The sequence below is a fragment of the Petaurus breviceps genome, unplaced genomic scaffold (assembly GCF_028583685.1).
Source record: "Petaurus breviceps papuanus isolate PSGF00001 unplaced genomic scaffold, PetGlider_PUasm1.0 175, whole genome shotgun sequence".
NCBI lineage: Eukaryota > Metazoa > Chordata > Mammalia > Diprotodontia > Petauridae > Petaurus > Petaurus breviceps.
The window spans coordinates 58,866,256-58,889,804 of record NW_027185764.1 but is presented as its reverse complement, the minus strand read 5'-3'; the positions used below and the strand labels follow the sequence as shown (position 1 = coordinate 58,889,804).

The 23,549-nt window shown below is 36.2% G+C and overlaps 1 protein-coding gene across 2 annotated transcripts in view; it reads left to right on the top strand.

The window, feature by feature from the left end:
* GFM2 (GTP dependent ribosome recycling factor mitochondrial 2) overlaps positions 1 to 23,549 on the top strand; it is a 49,422-nt gene that overhangs the window by 11,992 nt on the left and 13,881 nt on the right. For both annotated transcript variants that reach the window (XM_069085173.1, XM_069085174.1), the window contains exons 8-16: positions 1,168 to 1,256; positions 4,564 to 4,624; positions 4,758 to 4,943; positions 6,949 to 7,029; positions 9,503 to 9,651; positions 13,960 to 14,100; positions 14,183 to 14,282; positions 20,404 to 20,593; positions 22,489 to 22,565. In XM_069085173.1, coding sequence (XP_068941274.1) covers positions 1,168 to 1,256; positions 4,564 to 4,624; positions 4,758 to 4,943; positions 6,949 to 7,029; positions 9,503 to 9,651; positions 13,960 to 14,100; positions 14,183 to 14,282; positions 20,404 to 20,593; positions 22,489 to 22,565 — 1,074 coding nt within the window. The remainder of the gene's footprint in view (positions 1 to 1,167; positions 1,257 to 4,563; positions 4,625 to 4,757; positions 4,944 to 6,948; positions 7,030 to 9,502; positions 9,652 to 13,959; positions 14,101 to 14,182; positions 14,283 to 20,403; positions 20,594 to 22,488; positions 22,566 to 23,549) is intronic.

Below are 23,549 nucleotides of genomic sequence, written 5' to 3'. Positions count from 1 at the left end.
ATTCCTAAATATGCAGAGTGAGCTTAATTCTGCATATATATTAAGTCATCAGAAACTAGAACATAAATTACCCTAGGAAGGTAATGGAACTCTTGGGAAAAAGACTTATGATTTTGCAAATATGGCATTTTAATGTCTTGGAAGAACAGATTCCTCCCCAAATAGTTTATTTCTTTACCCTAGTAAGATTAATGTATTTTGTTAAACATTTGAAAATCAAGGTAAACTAAGAGACAATGGTCTCAGCATGATCATGATCAATTTATTAGTTGGGCTAACAGTAACCAATAAATTGGATCCACAGTCTCTCAATAGCCAGAGGCCCCTAGATGGGACTTATTAGCCTTGATATAGATTTGGGAAGTACAGAGTTGGGAAGGTAGGGATGACAGTGTGATTGGTTACAGGGTGGATAACACTGTGGGGTTTGGGACAACGTGAATGATTACATCAAGGGGCTAATGCCTACATGGGACTAATAACTACACCTCTCCAACAATTAAGAATTATTTATTGTCTTAAGAGACCCATCCACGTCTTGTAATCTTTGCTAGGGGATCAAAACTGTCAGACTCACTGTCTCCTTGAAAGAGATTTAAAAGTCTCCTAATTACAAAAAGACAAGCAAGGACTGATGGCATTATCTTTGGGAATTGTAAGAAGTTAACTTATTGGATTTAACAGACATATCCAAAAAAGTATCCTAAGGGGTACCGGCATTAGAGATAACAATATTTTTTTAAACTAACTTTAAAGTTAATTCAGAGGAAATTCCTGAGCTCAACTCAAGGACATAAAAAGGTGGTTTTAGGCAGATGCAGACTTAATTATAAAATTAATACAGGATCAAATCTACACTACAGTGGTAATTAATACAGTAGAAACTTGAGGTAGCATTAATTTTGATCTTTTCTTTTTTTTAAATGCTCAATAAATGTTTATTGAATTGAATAGTCATATGTATAGTTAGCAAAATGATAGCATTTTACTCAGTAGGTGTGACAGTGTAGGTGGCAAAATGTAGTGATTCCACATTTAATTAGTGTTAGAAAAAACCTAATTCTGTGTTAAACTTAAATAAATTTATGATTATGACAATATTTCCATGCCTGGTAATAAATGTCTATTGTTGTCAAATAAGTTTCTATTTTCCATTCTCTGTCTTAGGCACAGACTCTGACAGTATGGAGACAAGCTGATAAACACCATATACCTCGAATCTGTTTTTTAAATAAGATGGACAAAACTGGAGCAAGGTATTGAAAACATTTGTGTTTTGTTTGTTAAAATGAGAAAATTATTTGGGCCTTCAATGAAGTAGAATTGAAATTTACAATCTGAACTGTGTAACTGTTCTGGAGAATCATCTTCTGTATATCTTCTGATAATATTTTTTATCTTGTTTTATAAGTAGCATTGCAAATAATCCAGAACAAATAACAGTTTTTAGTAAGGAAGTAGCTCAATAGACTAGCTGGTGGGAGCCCCTACTGGTAGTGAAGTGGGTCAGACAGATTCAGCTGTGGTTGAGGTGGACGGTTCTTGCCACAGTAGATAGTAGACTTGCTGACTTTTGGGGTTTTTTTTTTAGTGTAAATATATGGTCTTTGCAGGCTAATTGAAGACACTTTGGCCCTCTTTAGTTCTGGAGGCAGAGAGAGTGAAATATTATTCCCTTTTCTGTTGCCATGATTATCTATGAGACAAGCTACTTCTGTCATGTCTCCTGCTCTCTTTAGCTCTTGACTGGTCAATATAAGTATAGAGGAAATGAGAATGTTTTGTGTATAGATGTTAAGAAATGCACATAGAAAATCAATAGGACATAGCAATAGAATGGTAGTGAAAAAGAAGGTAGTTGCTATCTGGGGACAATAGTTAATCCAAAGAAGTGAGAGAGAATAAATCTGGGCAAACTTGAAGCTTTTAGAAATACTAGGTTCAGGAAAGGAGGACATTTTAGAATTAAAAAAAAGAGGTGGAGGGTTTTGCAGGAGTGAGGAACCTGCAGCTTCAAGGCCACAGGTGGCATTCTTGGTCTTTGGGTCCAACCTTTTGACTGAGACCAAGTTTTACAGAACAAATCCTTTTATTAAGGGGATTTTTTCTGTGAAGTTTGAATTCAGTCAAAGGGCCATACTTGAGGATCTACAGGGCCACATGTGACCTTGAGGCTTCAGGTTCCCCACCCCTGGTTTAGAGGGTAAAGGCCAGAGACTGGAAAAGCAGTAGTAGCTTAGGGGATTTGATGTAAAGACTGTAGGTCAAGGAAAAAGGGAATATAGTTTAAGGAAATTATGTGGGCAGAATTAAGGGAAATTTCTGAATGGGAATCAAGGTAGATGAGGAAAGCTAATCACACTGTGAATCAAGGAGAAAATCTGAGGGGTTAGGCCAAAAGGGCTTTATTCCCTTAGTCACCAAAAAGAACCAAAATGAATACCAAGCCTAGACCTCTTTGGATATAGTTTGTGTACCCCAAAGCATGGACAGTCATACTTTATACTGTCTGTGCAGAAGATGCCGTAGGGGAGGAGGGAGGGCAAGAGCCTTAAGGGTACAGATAGAAGAAGGGGAAGCCTCATCTCCCCTATATAGTGGCATAACTTAAACAGCAACAAAACTCTGGCAAACCATCTTTCACAGACCTCAGGAAAAAAATGATTTGAGTAGTGGGAAGTGTGATAGTTGATTAGGAGTGGTATGTATAAAGCTTTACCTTAAAGGGACTTAAAGATATTTCCAACATGGAGGAAGACCTGCTAGGGGTCCTTGTACTTCTATGAATGTAGTTGGAGAATGTATAGCTATTTATGTTATGACCAAGACAAAACTAGCTTGTGTTGTATTGTACTGTATGTGTTGTATTTCTATGTGACCTCTACTAGAATTGATATATTTTAAAATGATTTTTGTCTCTATTCATTAATCATATTAATATAGGAGTATTTTAAAAAGTTGATATGCTAAAATTATGACCTTCCTCGGATCCTGAACTGTTGTTCACACTGACTCTTAACTCCCAGGAAAGGGAGACCAAATGTCTGCATCCAAGTAGGAGGTGGAGTGGGGAATGGGAGGGTGTCAGCAGATGGTATGGTAATAAAAATGAATCTGAATGCCAGCGTATTTGTATGCCATCAGTTGCTAGCCTCCAGACTATGTGAAAATTGTGTTTGGCCTAGCCTGGTTTATAATAAAAAGTGTATGAAATTAAGAAACACAAAAATAATAGACATTACCTTTGTAATGTGAAATTTGAGACTACCCTCTCCTCTCTGACAGCATTTATTGTCTCTCCTCTTTAAAAATCACTTGATCACAAAAATAGAACAGAAAATTTATAAAAGAACAAACAGTTCTTTGTCAGGTATCTTTGTCATCATTGCAGACTAGAGGGCATCTGGGTAGGTGGCATACAAGAAGTGAACTTTGAGTTGATTTTTGAAGGATCTAGGATTTCAGTAGGTGATAATAGGAAATGAGGACATTGGAAGCATTGGGAGTAGCTTGAGCAAAGGCATGAAGATAGGAAGGTATGTTCAGGCAACAAAAATTATTTTGATTGTACGTGGAACAAAGAAGTGTAGATAAGACTGGAAGGCAGGCTGTAGTAGACTGGAAAGGGTTTCATATGCCAGGCTTACCCTTTATGCATTCAGGAGCCATTGATGGGTTTTGAGTAGAGAAATATTAGCATCAGTTTTCTATAAATATAGAAGATTAACTAATTAGTGAAGTGAAGTATGAATTGGAGGGGGCAAGACTGGTGAGGAGATTCTTTAAAAAAAATCCTGAAGGTTTATCTTTAGTTATCAACATAATATAGTGAAAAGTGATGGTTCTGGAGTTTAAAGACCTAGATCTGATGGTACTGCTCTTTAAAATTTTATATTTTGCCATATTTTAATTTACATCTTATGTTTTTACATCCCATTTAATTCTGAAATATCCTTCTTTCCTCATCTTTGGAGTGATGATTCACCTGGCTCTACTGCTTGTATGACTTTAGGCAAGTAACTTAACCTTTATGAGCTTCAGTTTCCTCATTTGTAAAATAAGGATTTGAGCACATGACCTCCTGGTTCTAAATCTGCGAACCTAAGTGGGAGTGTTTAGATGTATGAAGTTATTCAAAAGGATATCCTTTAGGAAATTGATAAAAGGAAGTTAGGGCCAGGTGTGTTGTGGCAATCGCCTCCACCCTCTGCCACTGGGAAGGCTGAGGCTAGGAGGTGGCATGAGCTCTGGAGTTCAGAGCTGCAGTTGGGTTCTAGCTGATCTGGTGCCAGCACTGCATCTGGCACCAGTGTGGGGAACCCATATAAGGAGGGAGCCCCGAGGCTCTGACCCAGGTCACAAACTGCTAAGTTTCCAGTCTGGATGAGATGGGAGGAGCCAGTATGTTTCTTAGAGGATGTTAGGGAACCTGGAAGGTGTGAGGAAAATTATGGATTACTAAAATTGTGTGTGACCAAATTTTTAAAAGTTATCTTGAGCTGAGTTTACAGATTATATAATCTTTTTCTTACCTTTTCTTTGTAATTGTTTTACCTCCCACAGTTTTAACTATACTGTTGATAGCATCAGAGAGAAGTTGAAGACCAAACCTTTGCTTTTACAGGTAAACTGGTTGACTTAATAGCAACAGATTATTAAAATAACATTGGGGGCACATTTCTGTGGAGGGCCTGGACTGTGCACCACTGTAATCCTAGTTGAATGTTGATCTAATAATGTTAATTTCTTGCTTGCAGTTGCCAATTGGTGAAGCAAAAACTTTCAAAGGACTGGTTGATGTTGTGACTATGGAAAAAGTTATTTGGAACCCTAAATCTAATTCTGATGATGGAAAACAGTTTGTGAGAGAGCCCCTTACAGAATCAAACGATCCCAAGTTGCTGAAGGAGGCCAAGGAAGCGAGAAATGCCTTAATTGAACAAGTAAAGTAAATATACTTGGTGCTTAAATTATATGGAATATTCAGGAGCTTTTAAAAAGCCTTTATTTCATAATTATGGGAGAGGAGAAATGCAGTCTGGATTGTTCTTCCTTTGTAGAATTTTATTAAGCCGGATTGCTGGTATTTATAGTATCAGTAAGTCTGCAAAGAACAAAAATATTGTCATACTCAACTAAAGAGGTCTAGTTACATATCTCATAAGATTATTTAGGAACCTGCAATTTCAACTTTCCAACAGGAGAATTAGGTCTAATCTATGCTGAGAGCTTACTTTTTCATAAATTATACTTTGTGGTTAACTTTACAGCTGTTGGTAAAATTTGTCATTTTTAAAGTAGTTAATAGTAATCAAGACTCATTTGAAGAGTAAATTTAAAATTTGTACTTGTTATCTAACAAGTAATGTTTTTATTGCAATGTACAGAGAGATGAAAAAAAACATTTACATATTTCTTGTGTTTAATTTATGATCCTGGTCTCCAAGAAGTTTATGGCAGAGTGAAACATGAAATAATGACTAAGCAAAGGATAGTATAAAAATGCTTATTGTATGCTGCAGAAAACAAATGTTTGAGAATGAAGAGATTGAGTTAACATTGACTAAATGCCAAATTGATACTAGCAATGGTACAGAAATGCAGATTAGTTTCTGTCATAGATATCGGTGCTACAAAGATTTATGTTCTGTCCTCCCTTCAAGTTATTTGGCACAGAATTTTTAAATTCACCCTTTGAACATCAGTTGTTTTATCAGATAGCTGAAGTATTTTCCTTATATTTCACAAAAGAAATTAACTGATAAAATTATGAGCTAGTTAATTTTCATGTCTCTTTAATATTTATCAACCACTATTTGCTAAACATTCACATCTTTTAAAATGTTTTCTTTAAATGTAAAATCATGGTGAGAGTAGGTGGGGTTATTTTTGGTTGTTTTTTAATGCAATATAATGTGCTTATTTGAATACCTTGGGAATCTGAAGACATTCAGAATATTTTAGACTTAATATAAAAATTTACTAAAATAAAAACAAAATCTACCATTATAGCTTTGCAGAAAAAATCCTTAAATAGTTCACTGGATTGTTAACATTCAAGCTACCATTTGGAGTACCTTTCATTATTTTCTAGGACACTGTGAATAGACATTAGCTACCAGAATTTAAATAACCATGAGCTCAGGAAACCCATAATGTATCGCCTAATTTTAACTCCCTTTAATTGTTTTTCTGGTTGCTTATCTTTTCTCTTAACCATTTTTGATATGAAGATAAATGTCCCATCTGTGAATTATTTGCATTCACCAATAAAGTACTGTTGCAAAGAATGTATCAAGTGCTACATTTTTGCAGCTATGAATATGTGGCAAGAGCTCTAAGTTTGGAATCAGAAGAGTCTGAGTCATGGATATATGGCCTTGAATAACCAAGTAACTGAACCAATATTTCTCAGTTCACTCACATACAAAATGAAGACATGAGACAAGTTGACTCCCATGGTCCCTTCTGTTATTTGGTTGTTGTTGACTTGTGTCCTACTCTTTGTGATCCCATTGTCCACGGGGTTTTCTTGGCAAAATCCTGGAGTGGTTTTTGCCCTTTCCTTTTCTCTTGTGTTCCCATTTTACACATGAGGAACTGAGGCAAATAGGAGTTAAATGGTTTGCACAGGGTCACACAGCTACTTGGTATCTGAGGCTGGATTTGAACTCAGATCTTCCTGTCTCCAGACCTGTTGCTCTAAGCCCTGCACTACCTTGCTGCCCCTCCTAGCCCCTAATTAATTCTGTGACAAAACTAATGCACTAAAAGTTTATAATCCTGTTAAATATCCAACAGGTAGCTGTTTGCCATTTTACTTTTACTGCATTGGGTCCTTCATTTGTCTTGATAAAAGTTTTTTTTCCTCTCATGAATATTGCATTTTTATGTTTAGCTATAAGTAGCTATACTTGATGGAAATGTACTGATTCATTTCTGTTGCAGATTGCAGATCTAGATGACGAGTTTGCTGACCTAGTTTTAGGAGAGTTTATTGAAAATTTTGATTTGTTACCAGCTGAAAAGGTAAAACAGATCATGTAACTACCATGATTGATTAGATGTAGCTTTATTTATTTGTGTGCTCATTTCTTGTACTTTGCATAACATCAACAAATGTTTAAAAACCAAAGCTATCCAAAGTAAATTTACTGCTTATAAACTTAAAGGATGATGGTGATGATGGTGATGATGATGATCTGCTGTACTTTATGTGCTAAATCTTTGGATATTAGAAGTTGAACTTTTGGGACCACGTGACTTCTGAGGGAAGGGATAATATCTTACTCATTTTTGTCTTTTGTGAAACACCTGCACAGTGCAGTATAATAGTAAATGCTAAAAAAAATTTGTATACCTTAGTGAAAAAATCAGGATTCATGTGTTATGATGCTAGCCCTAATTAGAAAGATCTGATTAGTCATGAGCCTCATTTTCTTCATCTGTATGATAGGGAGAATGATAATACTTGTACTGCCTACCCTATGATGAGAAGAGCACTTTATAAACCTGGGGGTCTGTATGAATGCAGCTTGTGATAACACAAGTTTTATTCATTATTAAATACCTTACACAACTTTTGCAACTTTGTTCCTTTCAAATCACTTCCTTTTAAAGGATTCTAAGAAGAAAGCTCAAACACAAATTTGTCTCATCAAATTAATTACTGGGTTTTCAGGCTAATGTTGAAATTATTTTTCACTTAATGGTTATTCTGAAGATTTTAAAATCTAAATTTGTTCCTGTTTTATTTTTTAAATCAGTTGAACAAGAGGGCAGGAAATCATGCTGCTGGTTTCAATCAGCCCTCACATTAACAAATTTCAGTAAGCTTGCATTTTACTCTGATTTTCCTGGTGCTTTCCACGTGAGCTTGGCAACCTTAGTGTTTCTTGCTCTTAGTTTCCAGAAACCAGAAGTTATCAAATGCTGTTTTTGAAATGATAACATGTAAAATGATTAATCAAAATGAGCCCATAATAGAATCATTGATTTAGAGCTACAAGGAACATTGGAGGTGACCTATCTAGAGGTGTCAGCCATGTGGCCCACAACACTTCCGAGCATAAAAATGTACTTGGGAAATATTTAACAAGATAAATGGAAGTACAGTAAAACTTAAAGAATGTTAATATGTGGTTTTCTAACTCAATATGCAGCCCACAGAGGTTCTTTTTTTCTTTTTTTAAGCAATCAGAGTTAAGTAACTTGCTCAAGGTTACCCGGCCAGTTATTTCTGGGTGTGGTGCTGAGCGTCCAAGCCTGGGATTCGATCTCCAGGTCGTCCCAACACTGGAGCCGGTGCTCTTACTTGCTGAGTCACCTGGCCGCCCCTAAGCAATTGGGGTTAAGTAACTTGCTCAAGGTTACACGGCCAGGTGTTTCTGGGTGGGTGCTAAGTGTCTGAGCCCGGGATTCGATCTCCAGGTCTATCTCAACACTGGAGCCGGTGCTCTTACTCGCTGTGCTACCTGGCCGCCCCTCCCACAGAGATTCTTATGTGTGGTTTAACAGTCCTCATTTCTGTTGGACACCAATGACTTAGTCTATTTGTAATTCAAAGATTGAATCTAGGCCTCCAGATATGAAAGGATCTCTAATCCAGTTTTGGTTACGTGAAATTAGAGAATTGTAAAGGAAATGTTTTCTTTTTCTTTTGTTTTTTTTTTTTCTAAATGTCACCTGTGGTGATTTATTTCTTGTAATTTTTCAATTCTTAAAGTTAGCTATATTTTTTCTTTTAATTTTGGGTTTGTTGCCTTTTTTTTTTTTTAAAGAACATTGCATATTTGAAAAAGATAGAAGAGTAGTTATTTAGTTTAGGGGAAATAGAATCCTTGATCTGTCCACTTATTCTGTACTTTATTTTTTTTTTTGTCTTTTTTGCTTTTTGGACGGCAATTGGGGTTAAGTGACTTGGCCAAGGTCACATGGCTAGTTTTTATGGTAAGTATCTGAGGCCGGATTTGAACTCAGGCCCTCCTGACTCCAGGGCCAGTGCTCTATTCACTGCGCCACCTAGCCGCCCCTTCTGTACTTTATTTTGAGAAACAAATTTATTCCATTTTATTCTTCATTATGAAATCGAAAATCATGAACAAACATGATCATTCCATGCCCAAAGGAAGCCAGAAAATGGGGATTGTATGTGAAACCATGAATCCTCTGCATATAACTTGTTCTTTTTAGTGATATACATTAAATTTAACAGATTGGACCAGTATTTCTCTGTTGCCTTTGGGCATTTTTAAATGTTTCATTGATACTCTTTTCTTCTCTTTCTTGCATTGTTTTCTATCCTCACTAATCTGTTGTATCTCTGTCCTCCAACTATGGCAAATGAAAACCCACCCTTGTGACAAAGTCATGCAAGACAAATTTGTATTTGTGTGCTTTTGTTTGGAAATGGTTCTTTCTGATGTGTGTGAATAAATCCAAGCTAAGGCTTTAATATTTTATATTTTAACTGCAAATTGCTTTTCTTGTGTATTCCTTGTAGTTATACCCTGCAATACGTAGAGTAACTATGGCCCAGAAAGCTGTCCCTGTGCTCTGTGGAAGTGCCCTGAAGAATAAAGGGGTCCAGCCCTTATTAGATGCCGTTACTATGTACCTGCCTTCTCCTGATGAGCGCAGTAATGAATTTCTGTAAGTAAATATGAAAGTATATTTTTAATTGTTTAACTTGTAAGAAAAAAAAGAAAAATGATAGTTTATTTTTTAGCTATTTCTAAATAAAGAGTCAATACAGTCATAATATGTTAGAACTAGAAGGAATCATCTCATCCAGCCCTTGCATTTTAAAGATGAAGAAACTAAGGAAAGGATCTGCTGGAACAGATGGGAGGGAATGAGATCCAGGAGACGTGTAAAGGAGTGATATTGGTGGTAGGAAGGGTCACCTCATCCTCGGAAATTAGAATGGAGGAGATAGTGGAGGTTGACACTGGAGGGCTGAGGAAAGAAGAGGGAGCTTTTGGTTGTAGCTTTATGTTTGGAGGGTGAAGTATGAGGCGAAGTCCTCAACTTACAGAGCTGGTGAAGGTGATGCTTAAATACCTTCTTGGAGGAGAGTTCTCCAGACTGTTTTGCTCTTCTGAGTCAAATGCTTTTTTGATATTGAATGAACACAAGCTCGGCTATCAAGTAAAGATCAATCAGTAAAGGTGAGATGAAAAATCACTTGACTCTGAAATTATGATGGCTTAAAAGAAGTCATCCTCATAATCAGCCAGGTAGATGAAGAATACCTATTGCCCAGATTAAGATGTAGGTTTAATGGGCAGCCCACAAGCCAGGTCATTGGTATATATGGAATAGTCACTATAGATACACAATGAACTGAGTCCAGAATTAAGTTTAAAGAAGGGTGAGCTGAATCAAATTTGGGAAATTAGGAAATTTTTAAAAATAAATTTTTCTTGATGTCTTTTTACATAGCTTGGTGTTTTTATATAGCTTTATTTTCCCTGTGTCCTTCTTCCTCCCCATCATAGAGTGATATCTCACTTAACAATGAATTTTTTTTTTAAGGAGAAAAAGAAGAGAAAAAAAATCAGCATAACTGATCAATATTGAAAAACATCTGGAAGTATATGCAGTGTTCTACACCCATGGGCCTTCCATTTCTGCAGAGGAATTGGAGGACATGTCTTCTCATTTTTTTTCTTTGGGGCCAGATGTGTTCTTTGTAATTCTTGTACAATACCTTCAATGATGCTGTACTGCTCCCTGATATAAAGAAAATGTTTTTGACATTGAAGCATAAAATTGTCTTGTTATGTGTTATGTTTTACAAATCATGAAATGCCATAATTCCCAAGGAATACAAATTGCAAGAGACTGAAATTCTTCAGGTCTATGAAATTATGACTGTTTGACTGTAAGAAGTAGCATGAAAGATACTGTCCAGAAAACATGTGCTTGAGATCAGAGGCGGGCTGGTCATATTGCCAGAGGAAGGGATAGCAGAGTCAGAATGAAGACTGGTGTCCATAGAATGTGAAACAGCCTTGAGTTTATTTTGAAAATAGATTTCTGATTGCCTTTAAAAAGAATACTTTCAGCAGAGATTTCTTCTGTATATATTAATATATATATATTAAGTACTTTATCTTTTTTTGTCCTTCATCTTCTTAAATTCCATTTCCAAATCAGGTACTGAGATATTAGAATACTAATATACTCAAAATGATGATAGATCTCTATATAAACACTGGCAAATCTGTCCTTCTGGTTCCATCTGTAAATACTCAGGCTCATTTGGCTTAGTTGAATGTCACACCAAGCTTTCTGCTGACTTATTTTATCCTCTGTTTTGTGGAAGAATAATGCTTATAATTTTCCATTCTCTTTTTTTAAACTGGTGCTGTCCTTGGCCATCAGCTTTTCTCCACTTAGTGATTAGATCAGATGTTAATGCCAGTTAATAGAGTTTCCAGGCCATTTGGAGCACTTATTTTCTGTATTTTAAACTTCTCAGAATATTCATTTTCTTGGGTTGGAGCTATGACTTTTCATCCTTTTTCTTCTAATTTGGTATTAACTTTGACTTTTGTTCTAATCAACTGATATTTCCACACACAGTTTACTATACAATAACTTTCATGTCTTTAGCTAATTTTCTTTTTTTGTAAAATTCAGACTTTAAACATATGCAGCGTTTTTCAGGTCTCTTCTTTTTTTCCCCCACTATGGTTAGATTAGTAAAAGCAGGATGATATTGAGCAGAGCGTTAAGCGTATTTATCATAGAGTAAACAATTTCCAGCTACCCTCCGACTTCAGTACTGCTTTGTTGTTGGAATCTATTTTTACTCCCTTCAGTTTGCAAGAAGTCGAAATCAAGAATTTCATCTGTTTAATACATAATTCCTTTATCTCACCACTCTAGGTATAGGGGAAGGGCAGAGTGGAGGTACTAGCAGTTACAGCCAATGGAAACAGGTGGCAGGCTGGTTAGGAGGTGATCACAGTTGCTTCAGGAGTAGAGAACTTCTTGACTGGTTCTGGCTTTCTCTAACTGCATGGTAATATTAAAAGGAAATGTTAGTAGCAAGCATTCCTATCATCTGTGGTGCAGGTCACCTTTATCTTTTCTTCACCTCAAAGAAGGAAAATTGAAAGCCCAATCTTCCTTTTTTTTCCCACTGTGTCCATGTAGCAAGAGGAAGTAGAAACCAGGCTGTTAGTGCCTCCTCATTAAGTCAGTTAGTTCATTAACATGGTGGGAAGTGGGGGAGATTTCTCACTTTTTGACATTACCAACTTTCTTTTTGAAGAAAGCGTGCTATACACTTAGGAGGCTTCTGACTAATCTTATAAACCTTTAAAAAATGTTATTGATAAGTTTTGTTTTGATACAACAAACATTCATGAATACCCAAACACAAAGTATATTCCTTCTAAAGTTGCTTTTTTAACTAATAGAAAGAAGAAATGTATTCTTCAATTTTGGTGATAACATTGGCCATCATATTTGACCAGAATTTTGTTTCCTCTTACTGTTGACTTTATTTATGTTGTTGCCATTTTGAATTCTGCTGTTTTGATTCTACTTTAGGCCGTATCACTTCACGGTAATCTATATTTCTTGGAATTTTTCATATGGCATAGTAATACTTCATTTCATTCATGTAACATAATTTATTCAGGGCTTGGAGGATTCTTGTTGAGTTTTTCACAGAATTTCTCTGCTTTACCCTCTGTAGCTGACTTTGCTGACCAGGAATGTTTATATTTGCTTATGCTCCTCATGAGTACTGTAGGGCAACATCAACAAGTGTCATTTTTCTCTCTTCTCTTAGCTTTTTTTTTTCTCTTAGGCTTTTCTCTTAGCTGTAACTTTTTTTGTCTTGTGTTTCATTTATAGTATGATGAATGTGGTTTAGTTTCTCCCATTGTGGGTCATTTCATTAGCTGTTGACCAAAGATCTTCCATTTAGCACATCAGCAGTTGATGTTTATATTTAGTACCCTTCTCTCTCCTTTTTTATACACTCAGAAGAAGTTAACCTAGATGTTTATATAGGAAAAACACAGTGCATAAGGAATACACCTTACCCAAATTATGACATGCCATTGGATGGGCAGCTTGTTGAGTTGGTCCGTATGTGTATATGCACACATATACATGTGTGTTTGTGTGTTTTGAACAAGCTGTACAGTTGGACACTAAACAAAGCCCAGAGTATAATATGAGGATGAGAGCAAGTTAAAGTTAATATGTGAATTTTTTTATTTTTTTGGTAAGCAATTGGGGTTAAGTAACTTGCTCAAGGTTACACGGCCAGTTATTTCTGGGTGTGGTGTTTTGACTGAGTCTGAGTTTTACAGAACAAATCCTTTTATCAAGTAGATTTGTTTTATGAAGTTTGGATTCAGTCAAAGGGCTGCACTTGAGGACCTAGAGCTAGGCTACATGTTGCCTCAAGGCCACAGGTTCCCCATCTCTGTTTTAGACATTCTTTAGGACATGTATGATTTGATAAAGAGGTGAGTAGTGGATAGGAATAATAAATGTAGTGGTATCCATGAAATGCCTAAATGCTTCCAGCGTGATTTAGTGGAAGAAGTAATGATTGGAGTAGAAGGACCTGGGTTCAGATTCTGCTCATCCTATCATCTTTGACAAGTCATCACCTTGGCTTCCCTGCATTTCCTCTTCTGTAAAATAAGGTAATTGAACTAGATGCCTCTGAAGTCCCATTCCATCCTTTGTAATCAGTGGAGGAGCCTTATATTTGGAAATAAGTAGCAAGGAATCTATGAGCATGTTAGGAAGAACAGCAATGAGTAGTGCTCTTTACTACATGAAACAGGAAGTCCTTGGTCACCATGATGAATAAAACAGGGGATAATGGTGCAAATTGGAGAATGTTTGTAAAATCTGACTGTGAGCAAATTTCAAGTCACATAGCTGGGGTTATGTGGTCCACTTATTGTTTTTATTTTATAGGCAGTGGTATAAAGATGACTTGTGTGCCTTGGCATTTAAAGTTCTCCATGACAAACAGCGTGGGCCTCTAGTTTTCATGCGCATTTATTCTGGTACAATGAAACCCCAGTCAGCCGTCCATAACATTAATGGAAACTGCACGTGAGTGAAATCTCTGATTATTTTTTAAAACCGTGTTAATTTTCTAAAGAGTATAGTACTAACACAAATCATATATTTGCAGAGAGAGAATAAGCCGCTTATTATTGCCTTTTGCTGACCAGCATATAGAAATTCCTTCTCTGACAGCAGGCAATATTGCCCTAACTGTTGGACTTAAACAGGTAAATAAATGACTGGTTTCTCTCAGAAAAAAATGACTTTGTATAGTGACAGTATAAATGTTTGATAAATTATCTTTATCTTGAGTTTATATAAAATATTAAAAGATTGTATAGTGTTTTTCATTTTTAAAATTTAATTTCTAAAATTAAAATACTGTTGGACTGCTTTTTAAATAAAATTGGGTGGGGTTGAAGCTAAGGATACATAAGGACAAATTTATACTTTTATCATTAATTCATCTCTATGCTAAGTTCTTTAAGATATTTCTAAGTAAAGCTAAATTTTAAAAGAGTATACAGTTATATTTTTAGCTTGATCAGTAAGAGTATTAAAACCAAAAACTTGTTTTGGATAACAGGCTATAAATTTATATAATATATATAAATTATAAATGGCCAGTTTTCAAGTGCTTCACTAAAATAGTATTTCCCTCTTTCCATGTGTCCCCCCCTTTAAGGTTGATTCCAGAAAAAAATTCCAGAAAAAATTGATTCCAGAAAAAAGTTCATATTAGAAGGCACTTCCATAACAGCCTTGATTAGGGTCCAGTTTTGATGCTATGGCAAACAAACATCTCTAATGGTAACATTTTGTGGCACTAACACTACATGTGTAGTCTTGGATGAACCTTCCTCTGGAAGAACTATATAAATAAATACAAATGAGAGCCTCAGCTTTGAAATGTAAAATTGGGAAAAACTATTCCATGTACAGTATTAGCTATTCCTGTAGATTCTGGAGGCTGAAAGAAATAAATTCTCTGTGTAATAAAAACAGACAAATATTACTAAAAATTTTGTTAAACCAAGTGCTAAACATGAATTCAGACTCCATTCTGTTCCATTCCCTAGTGTGTCTGTGTCTGTTAATGATAGCATTATTCTTCAGTCACCTTTACTGGTAGTTGTGGAGCCTTTCTGCCATAGAGCCAAGCAGTTCTGTCTCCCTTTCTATCATCTTTCTTATCCATTTCTTCTTATCTGTTTTTTATCCATCCTCCTTTCCATTCCCCCCCCACCACCACCACTCTAGTTTGTGCCCTTTAAATTTTTACAGTGGTTTTTCACCCTTTTAATTTGGCTTCCTATATCAACCCCTCCTCCCACCCCCAACCCCCTTTCTTTTATCCATCCCACACATAGGGGCCAGATTAATCTTTCTAGTGGAGAGATCTCTTCATTTCCCCCCAAATCCTTGTCCCTAAAGCTGGTTTTGTGTGTTCCCTGTTCTTATAACTCTGACTAGATTGTAGACTCTTGGAGTACATGGACCAGGTGCTAATAAAAATTTGTTGAATGATTAGATATTAAACTGTAGAATTCTATTCAAAAAACATTTATTAAGTGCTAAAATATAATGTGCCAGCTGCTAGGACTGGCACAAAAGTAAATAAAATGCTCTTCCTGAGGATGTTCTCCCAAGGAATTAATAGGCTTAATAGAAAAGAACCACTAATAATTCTCTAGAAAAGAGAAGTTTGTAGAGTAACAGTCATTTATTGAGAAACTCAGATCAACTTTGAAAAGAAAATATTCCTATTTCTTTTTTTTTCAAATGCTTTATTAATGTTTACATCATTCATTTCCACCAGATTTTGAGTTACAAATTTTTTTCCCATTTTTCCCCTATCCACCACCCCAAAATAGCAGTCCCACAGGATATCCCCTCCTCCAATCTGCTCTCTCCCATATCTTCTCCTTATACACCCTTTGACTTTTCCAGTAGGGCATGGTGGATCTCTATGCCCAATGCCTGTATATCTTATTTCCTGATTACATGTAAAATAGTATTAATAATTGTATATATATATATATATATTTTTTTTTTTAAACATTTGATTTTAAAACTTTGAATTCCAGATTCATTCCCTTCCTCCCTTGTCACCCACCCTTACTGGGAAGATAAGCAATTCAGTATAGGTTGTACATGTGTAGCTATGCAAAACATTACGATAGTAGATATATTGTAAAAGACTGACTATATTTACCTCCCTCCTATCCTACCTCCCACTTGTTCTATTCTCTGCTTTGATCCTGTCCCTTTTCAAAAGTGGGTGCTTCCAACTTCCCTTCCCCCCAGCCTGCCCCCCCCCTCCATTATCCCCCCTTTCATGCCCTTCCCCCCTAATCTTTTGTAGGGTGAGATACCCTATTTAGTGTGTATGTCATTCCCTCCCTGAGCCAAATTCAATGAGAATAAGGTTTTGCATTTTTGGCTTCCTGTTCTTCCCCTCCATTGTAACCATTTTCCCTTGCCTCTTCTATATCAGATAGTTTATCCCATTCCATATCTCCCCATCTCCTCTCGTTATATTCCTCTCTCACCTCTTAATTTCACCTTTTCAGTATCATCCCTTCCTATTAAATTGGTCCTGTGCCCTCTATCTATGTATACCTGTAAATATATATATATATGTATTCATATGTCCATATACCCTCCTATATAGACACATATATATTTCTATTCCCTTCAACTATTTTCATACTGAGAAAAGTTTCATCAGTTACAATTATCATTTTTCCACGTAGGAATGTAAATAGTTCAACTTTGATAAGTTCCTTATGATTTCTTTTCCCTGTTTACCTTCTCAGGCTTCTCTTGCTTCTTGTATCTGAATGTCAGATTTTCTATTCAACTCTGGTTTTTTCATCAACGATGCTTGAAAGTCCTCTATTCCACTGAATGACCATATATTCCCCTGAAACATGATACTCAGTTTTGCTGGGTAGGTGATTCTTGGTTTTAATCCCAGCTCCTTTGCCCTCCGGAATATCATTCCAAGTCATTCAGTTCCTCAGTGTAGAAGCTGTCAGATCCTGATTGTGTTTCCACAATATTCAAATTGTTTCTTCCTGGCTGCTTGTAATATTCTCTTCTTGATCTGGGAATTCCAGAACCTGGCTATAATATTCCTAGGAGTTTTCTTTTTGGGATCTTTTTCAGGAGGTGATAGGTAGATTCTTTCAACCTCTATTTTGCCCTCTGGTTCTAAAACATCAGGGCATTTTTCCTTGAGAATTTCTTGGAGGATGATTTCTAGGTTCTTTCTTTGATCATGGCTTTCAGGTAGTCCAATAATTTTTAAATTATCTCTCCTGGATCTGTTTTCCAAGTCAGTGGTTTTTCCAATGAGATATTTCACATTGCCTTCTATTCTTTCATTTGTTTGGATCTATTTAACAGCATCTTGATTTCTCATAAAGTCATCAGCTTCCATTTGCTCCAATCTAATTCTGAAGGAATGATTCTCCTCAGTGAGCTTTTGAGATTCTTTTTCCATCTGGCAAATTCGTATTTTTAAGGCATTCTTCTCCTCATTGCCTTTTTGAGCCTCTTTTGCCGTTTGAGTTAGTCTAATTTTTAAGGTGTTATTTTCCTCAGTCAGGTTGTTGACTCTCATTTCATAATTTTCTCATTTGCATTGTTCTCATTTCTCTTCCCAATTTTTCCTCCATTTCTCTTATTTGCTTCTTAAGGTCCTCTATGGCCTGTAACCAGCTTGTATTTTTCTTTGAAGCTTTTGGTTCAGGAGTTCTGACTTCACCATCTTCCTCCTGTTCCATGCTTTGATCCTTTTTTGTCGCGAAAATAGGAGTGTAAAGTTGGGGTACTCTGTTTTGCTTCCTTTTCCTGGTCATGTCGCCACTCAGTCACTTGACCCCTGGGCTTTTTGCCACAGTAGGACTCTGCTACCAGACAGGGGAGCTTTGTCCCAAATGCTGGGGTTTTCTCAGCTGCCAAAGGTATTAGTTGGTGCCCTCTCTGAAGCCTGCACACACTCTGGCAAGCTGGTCACACATCCCGGGACCTTCACCGTAGACAGCAGTCCAGATCCAAGCAGATTAAAGCACGAGCGATTACCCCTCAGATTGGTTGCTTGGTCCCCTACAATCTGCAGTCTAGGAGCTGAAGCATTCCTCAGTGGCTTGTTGCCCTGGGGGAAGATGCCGACTCACTCCCAACTATTGGATCCCAGAGTCCACACTGCACTGACCTCTCACTTTGTCCTTAGCATCTATGTGTTCATAATTCTGGAAACTGCCACAGCTGCTGGTGATCTGGAGTCCCTCCAGTCTGTGGTTGGTCAGGCCCGCCCTGGGGCTAAAACCTTGGTGTGGGGCTGGGCTCGGCTCCCAGAGTGCTGGCCAATTCCTGCCGGCCTACCGGGCTCTCCTCAGCCAGAGGTTAACTTCTTTGTGTCGTTTTGTGGGTTCTGTAGCTCCAAAGTTTGTTCAGAGTCCCCTTTTACATGAATTGGGGGAGGTGGAAGCTGGAGTCCCACAGAAGTCCTATTTCTACTCTGCCATCTTGACTCCGCCCCAAATATCCCTATTTCAAAGATCATAAGGGTATCACTACCAGAGACTGTTTCTCCTCTATTGTAATGTTAACTTTTTACAAATGTAAACAAATAAAATATTTAAATGACATATCTGTGAATGGATTTTGTCAGATATATATAAGTAGTTTTTATAAATATAGACTTATATGAACATAAGTTAAAAGTACAGCAGCTTAGTCATCTGTGTGCTAGAATTTTGGTTAAAGAAGTTTTTGTACTGACTTACAGAATAACTCACCTATCTAGGAAGCATGTTTCTTAATTAATCTTCAGCCTAGCTGATTACCTTCTACATAGTAGGTACCTAAGATATGTTTATTGAATTTAATTGAATTCAGGGCTTAGATTTAATTTATTTTCAGTATAAGACTTTTCTTAAATCTGATGTTCTATTTAGTTATTCTTACAACTTTCATAATTGTGAGGGAGACAGTTGACCATAATCTTGCAAATATGTACTCTTAGACAAATGTCATTAAACATTGTTGAGGTATTTTGTTCAAGAGAATAGACATATTAGGTTAATTTAAATTTTGATATTGCATTCTCATGATCTTTTGAAAAAAAATCCTAAGGAGTAGAAATATTTCCTGATAGAAAAAATATATCACTTAGAAGAGACAGTATGGGAGTAGAAGGGAAAGAGAATGCCAGTGAGGCTAAATTCTTGTCTCAGCTCTGCCAGTAACTTGCCTCCTGACCTTAGATAAGTTACTTAATCCATCTGGACCTCAGTTTCCCAGTCCATAAAATGAGGAGATTGAACCTGATGATTTCCAAGGCCTTTCCAGCCGTAATCAGTGTTAGGTTTGATTTGCCTGGACAGAAGAGGGTTTACCATAGTAAATTTTATTTGTAGGCAGTTTTTGTGCATATGTTTCCTATTTTATGTGACTTTAAATATTCACTAATTAGATCCCCATATACACATTTTGGGTAAAATCTCATTCCTTAACCCTAAACCTTTGGTATTTACTTTGTGTGCATGTTGATTCTCCCTGATAGAATATAAACTCTTCAAGGGCAGGGACTTTGTCATTTTTTGTCTTCCTGTCTCTAGTACCTGACACAGGTGTTTAATAAACGATTTTTTAACAGAAGTAGACCAGCCTCACTACACAAAGCGATATATTAAAAACTTAAAGATCTTTTGTTTCTGATGTTGCAGAATGTCCCAAGGCATTTACTCATTTTCCATCTTTCTTTTTCATGTAAGCCTAGTCTTTGCTGGCCTTACTTGTCAGTAAAAGATTTCAAGCAAGAGAGACAAAGTTTACCCTTAGTTGATACAGCTTTGGTCTTTACTGATGCTATACAAGCCAATATTAGTGGATGTGCTTGATCTTATAAGAAAACATATGTCTTCCACTTTGTTACTACCCATTGGGTTTCTATCTTATCTAGCTCTGGGAAATAAAAGCTACATTTGTAACTGCTCCCAGGGAGTTAGATCTGTCCACAGACTGCCTGATCACAAGATAGCCCACAAATATTAGGGGTTGGTTGTGCAATTTTATATTGAATTAGACTAAAGAAGCTGGAGCCCTTCACAAATGTGTCAACTGAGAATAACTTTGAACAATTGTGAGTAGGTCAGATTAAACACAAAGGTTAGTAGAAATTTTTTTAAATCAGACTGTATTCAAAGATGAATATTTTTTAATCACTCTGGCTATATGTACCTGTATGTTGTTCCTCCCCTTCCTCTAGATGAAGGAGCCTGATATAATAGCCTACATCACTAAGTTATGATGCATGATATTTTGGTTATTTTGCAGACTTCCACTGGGGATACCATTGTTTCATCCAAGTCCTCAGCATTAGCTGTAGCCCGTAGAGCTGGAAGGAATGAAGGAAAGATACACAGAAAAAACATGGAAACAGGGAGCCTTTTATTGGCAGGGGTGGAGATTCCAGAACCTGTCTTCTTTTGTACCATAGAGCCCCCTTCAGTAGCCAAACAGCCAGGTATAGATGCAATTGTTGCTATAATTGACTGGTGATTAATGTGAAACACTGGGTATTTCATATGTAGGTTTACATGTGTGGCTACAAATATTTTCATGTATAAAACAAATTTAATTCTAAAATTTCTTGGAATTAGTCTTTTTTATTTAAACTTGGCCAATTATTTTACTCATTTGATTATTTTACATTGTGTTTAAAATAATTTCTTCCATTATTGCTGATTTTTTTATTTTTGCTTTTGTGTGGCATTCTATATAGGATGTTAGGCAGATGGGTCAAGACTTCTCTCCAAGGATAGTGGTCCGGCCATTCACTCAGCCCAGTTCATTTCCCTGACCATTTAACAGTTTACAGAGATCCTGCTGGTCTCATCCCAGATTGGGCTGTAGTTACCTTGTTGATCCTTCACAGAATATTAGTGCAAAATATTTTTGTGGGGTAACAAACACACCATAATTTGTCATTTGAACAAGATTTAGTAAATACCGATGATGAGGAGCAGCTAGATGGCACAGTGAGTAAAGCGCCAGCCCCAGAGTCAGGAGGACCTGGGTTCGGATCTGGCCTTAGACACACACACACACACACACACACACACACACACACACACACAACCTAGCCTTGTAACCTTGGGCAGGTTTCTTAACCCCAATTGCCCTTCAAAAGGCAAAAAAAAAATACTGATGATGAAAATAATATATGGCATTTATTTAGCGCTTTCAAGTTTACAAGGAGCAAGATATATATATGAAATCTTATTTGAATTTCTTAAGAACCTTTTTAGATACCATAAGAAACTTTAATTTATTAATTTTATGACCTTCAGTAATATTATTTAGCAACAGTGCTTGATTCCAAATGCTATTTTACAGGCTGGATACATATCCCTATTATGCAACATTTTTTCTTTATAAATGTTCATGTTTTTGTATAATCCTATTAGAATATAAGTTCTCTGAGGGCAAGGGCTGTGTTTATTCAACTTTATATTATCTGTAGCAACTAGCACACATCATAAATCATTAGAACTGGAAAAATTCTTTAGAGATCAGCTCATCTAGTCTACTGTTTTTTTTTTTTAATAGAAGAGGCCTCAGAAGTATCAATAATAATACTAGTATCTATGTGTGTCATCTTTCAAATCACACTAAGTGGCTATACATTTACTCTGATTACACTAACTGCTCAAAATATTTTAGAAACTTTTTAAATAGAGCTATCTAAAGAACTAGTTTATAAACCATATTAGTCTGAGTAGTTTAAATAATCTCACCCTATTTCATTTTTCCCCCAGCTAGTTAGTATCAAATCTGGGACCAGATTCTAAATTACACAGTATCTTGCCAATAAATAGGCACTTAATTTTTTTTTAAATACTTGGCTGAATGTCATAAGTATTTTTATTGGATACCTGTTAGGTACTTAAAACATAGCATAGAATTCAGTTCCGTAACCATTAGTGAAGTTCCTATTAAATACAAGTCACTGGACTGGTTTTTAAGGAACATGCATAGAAGCCTTAAATTTCTGCATCATTGAGGAACGACTTGAAAGAGTAATTGAAGAGGTTACATTAGCTCATTGTTAGTCAGTTATAAATCTTTGTATTTGAGCCACATTATATGACAAAGGACACAGACATTTTCGTTTTAAAGAAGAGGGTATTTCTTTTTGATTCCTTTGAAATAAAGCATCACTTCGTTGTTGTAGGCATATTTGATACAATGGTCTGTATCCTTCAGCTACCATCTGTTTCCTCTTTAGCTTTGTTCTCTTTTACTTTCTTTGATTGAACCTTTATTTGATCGTCTTTTATGTTTTTTTTGCATGTCTCTCTGTCTAAGAACAAAGCTAAGTATCTCACAAAATGTTAACATTTATCTTTCTGTACATAGAATTGGATCGAGCATTGAATTGCCTTCAGCGTGAAGATCCCAGTTTAAAAGTGCGATTAGATCCTGACTCTGGACAAGTAAGCATATTTCTACTTTTTAAAATCTCATATAAATGATAATTTACAGTAATGTTTGTTATGAAAAAAGGTATGCAAAACATATATATATATATCACTCTGCCACATTGAAAGGTAAAAGAAGTTTTGCTTTTTATGTTGTAAATTTCTACTCAGTATGTTTCTTGGTTAGGTATTGGAGGGTAAACATCCAACAGCCATCGCCCCTTAGAATACAGTGTTATACCCAGAATTAGTTTTTTTTTTAAATAAATTTATCTGGGGGTGGCTTGCCTAGTGCAACCTTCCATTTGTGGGACAAATTGGAGGTGTATATGCTATTCTTTTTTCCTAACAAATGCTGGTGTAGCATCTTTCTGTACAAAAGACAATATCCAGAATGATTAGACCAGTTCACAACTCTACCAACAGTGCATTAGTGTCCCAGTTTTTCCACAACCCCCCCTTCCAACATTTATCATTTCCCTTTCTGTCATGTTAGCCAACTGGAAGTAGTTTTTAAAAAGACCTCTCAGTTATCTCTTCTCAGATCACAAGGCTCTCAAGTTTCATTCTCTGGTTTACATGCTTACAAGATCAGAACCAGAAAACTAGAAATGGGGCAGAAATCTGTTAGAAGCAAACAGAATTATATCAGTGAGAAGGGAATTCACCAATCTGATAATGAGAGGATTGGCCATTAAAACTCAAAAAGCCAAGCCAGAACCCTGATATAGAAATTTACATACTGTGGTATGAGTGGATGTTCATGATGACCTGATTTAACAAGCATTTTCATCTAGAAAAGGTTAAATCATATCTGGTGTCTTCTATTTTAAGAAAGCAATGACCTATGTAATATATTTTAGGAAGAATTTCTTCAAGAATAGTTAATATGTTGGCACTTGAAATGAGTGAACTTCACTTAAGTATTGTAATCAGAATACTCCCAAATGGACTTGTGTGTGTGTGTGTGTGTGTGTGTGTGTGTGTGTGTGTGTGTAG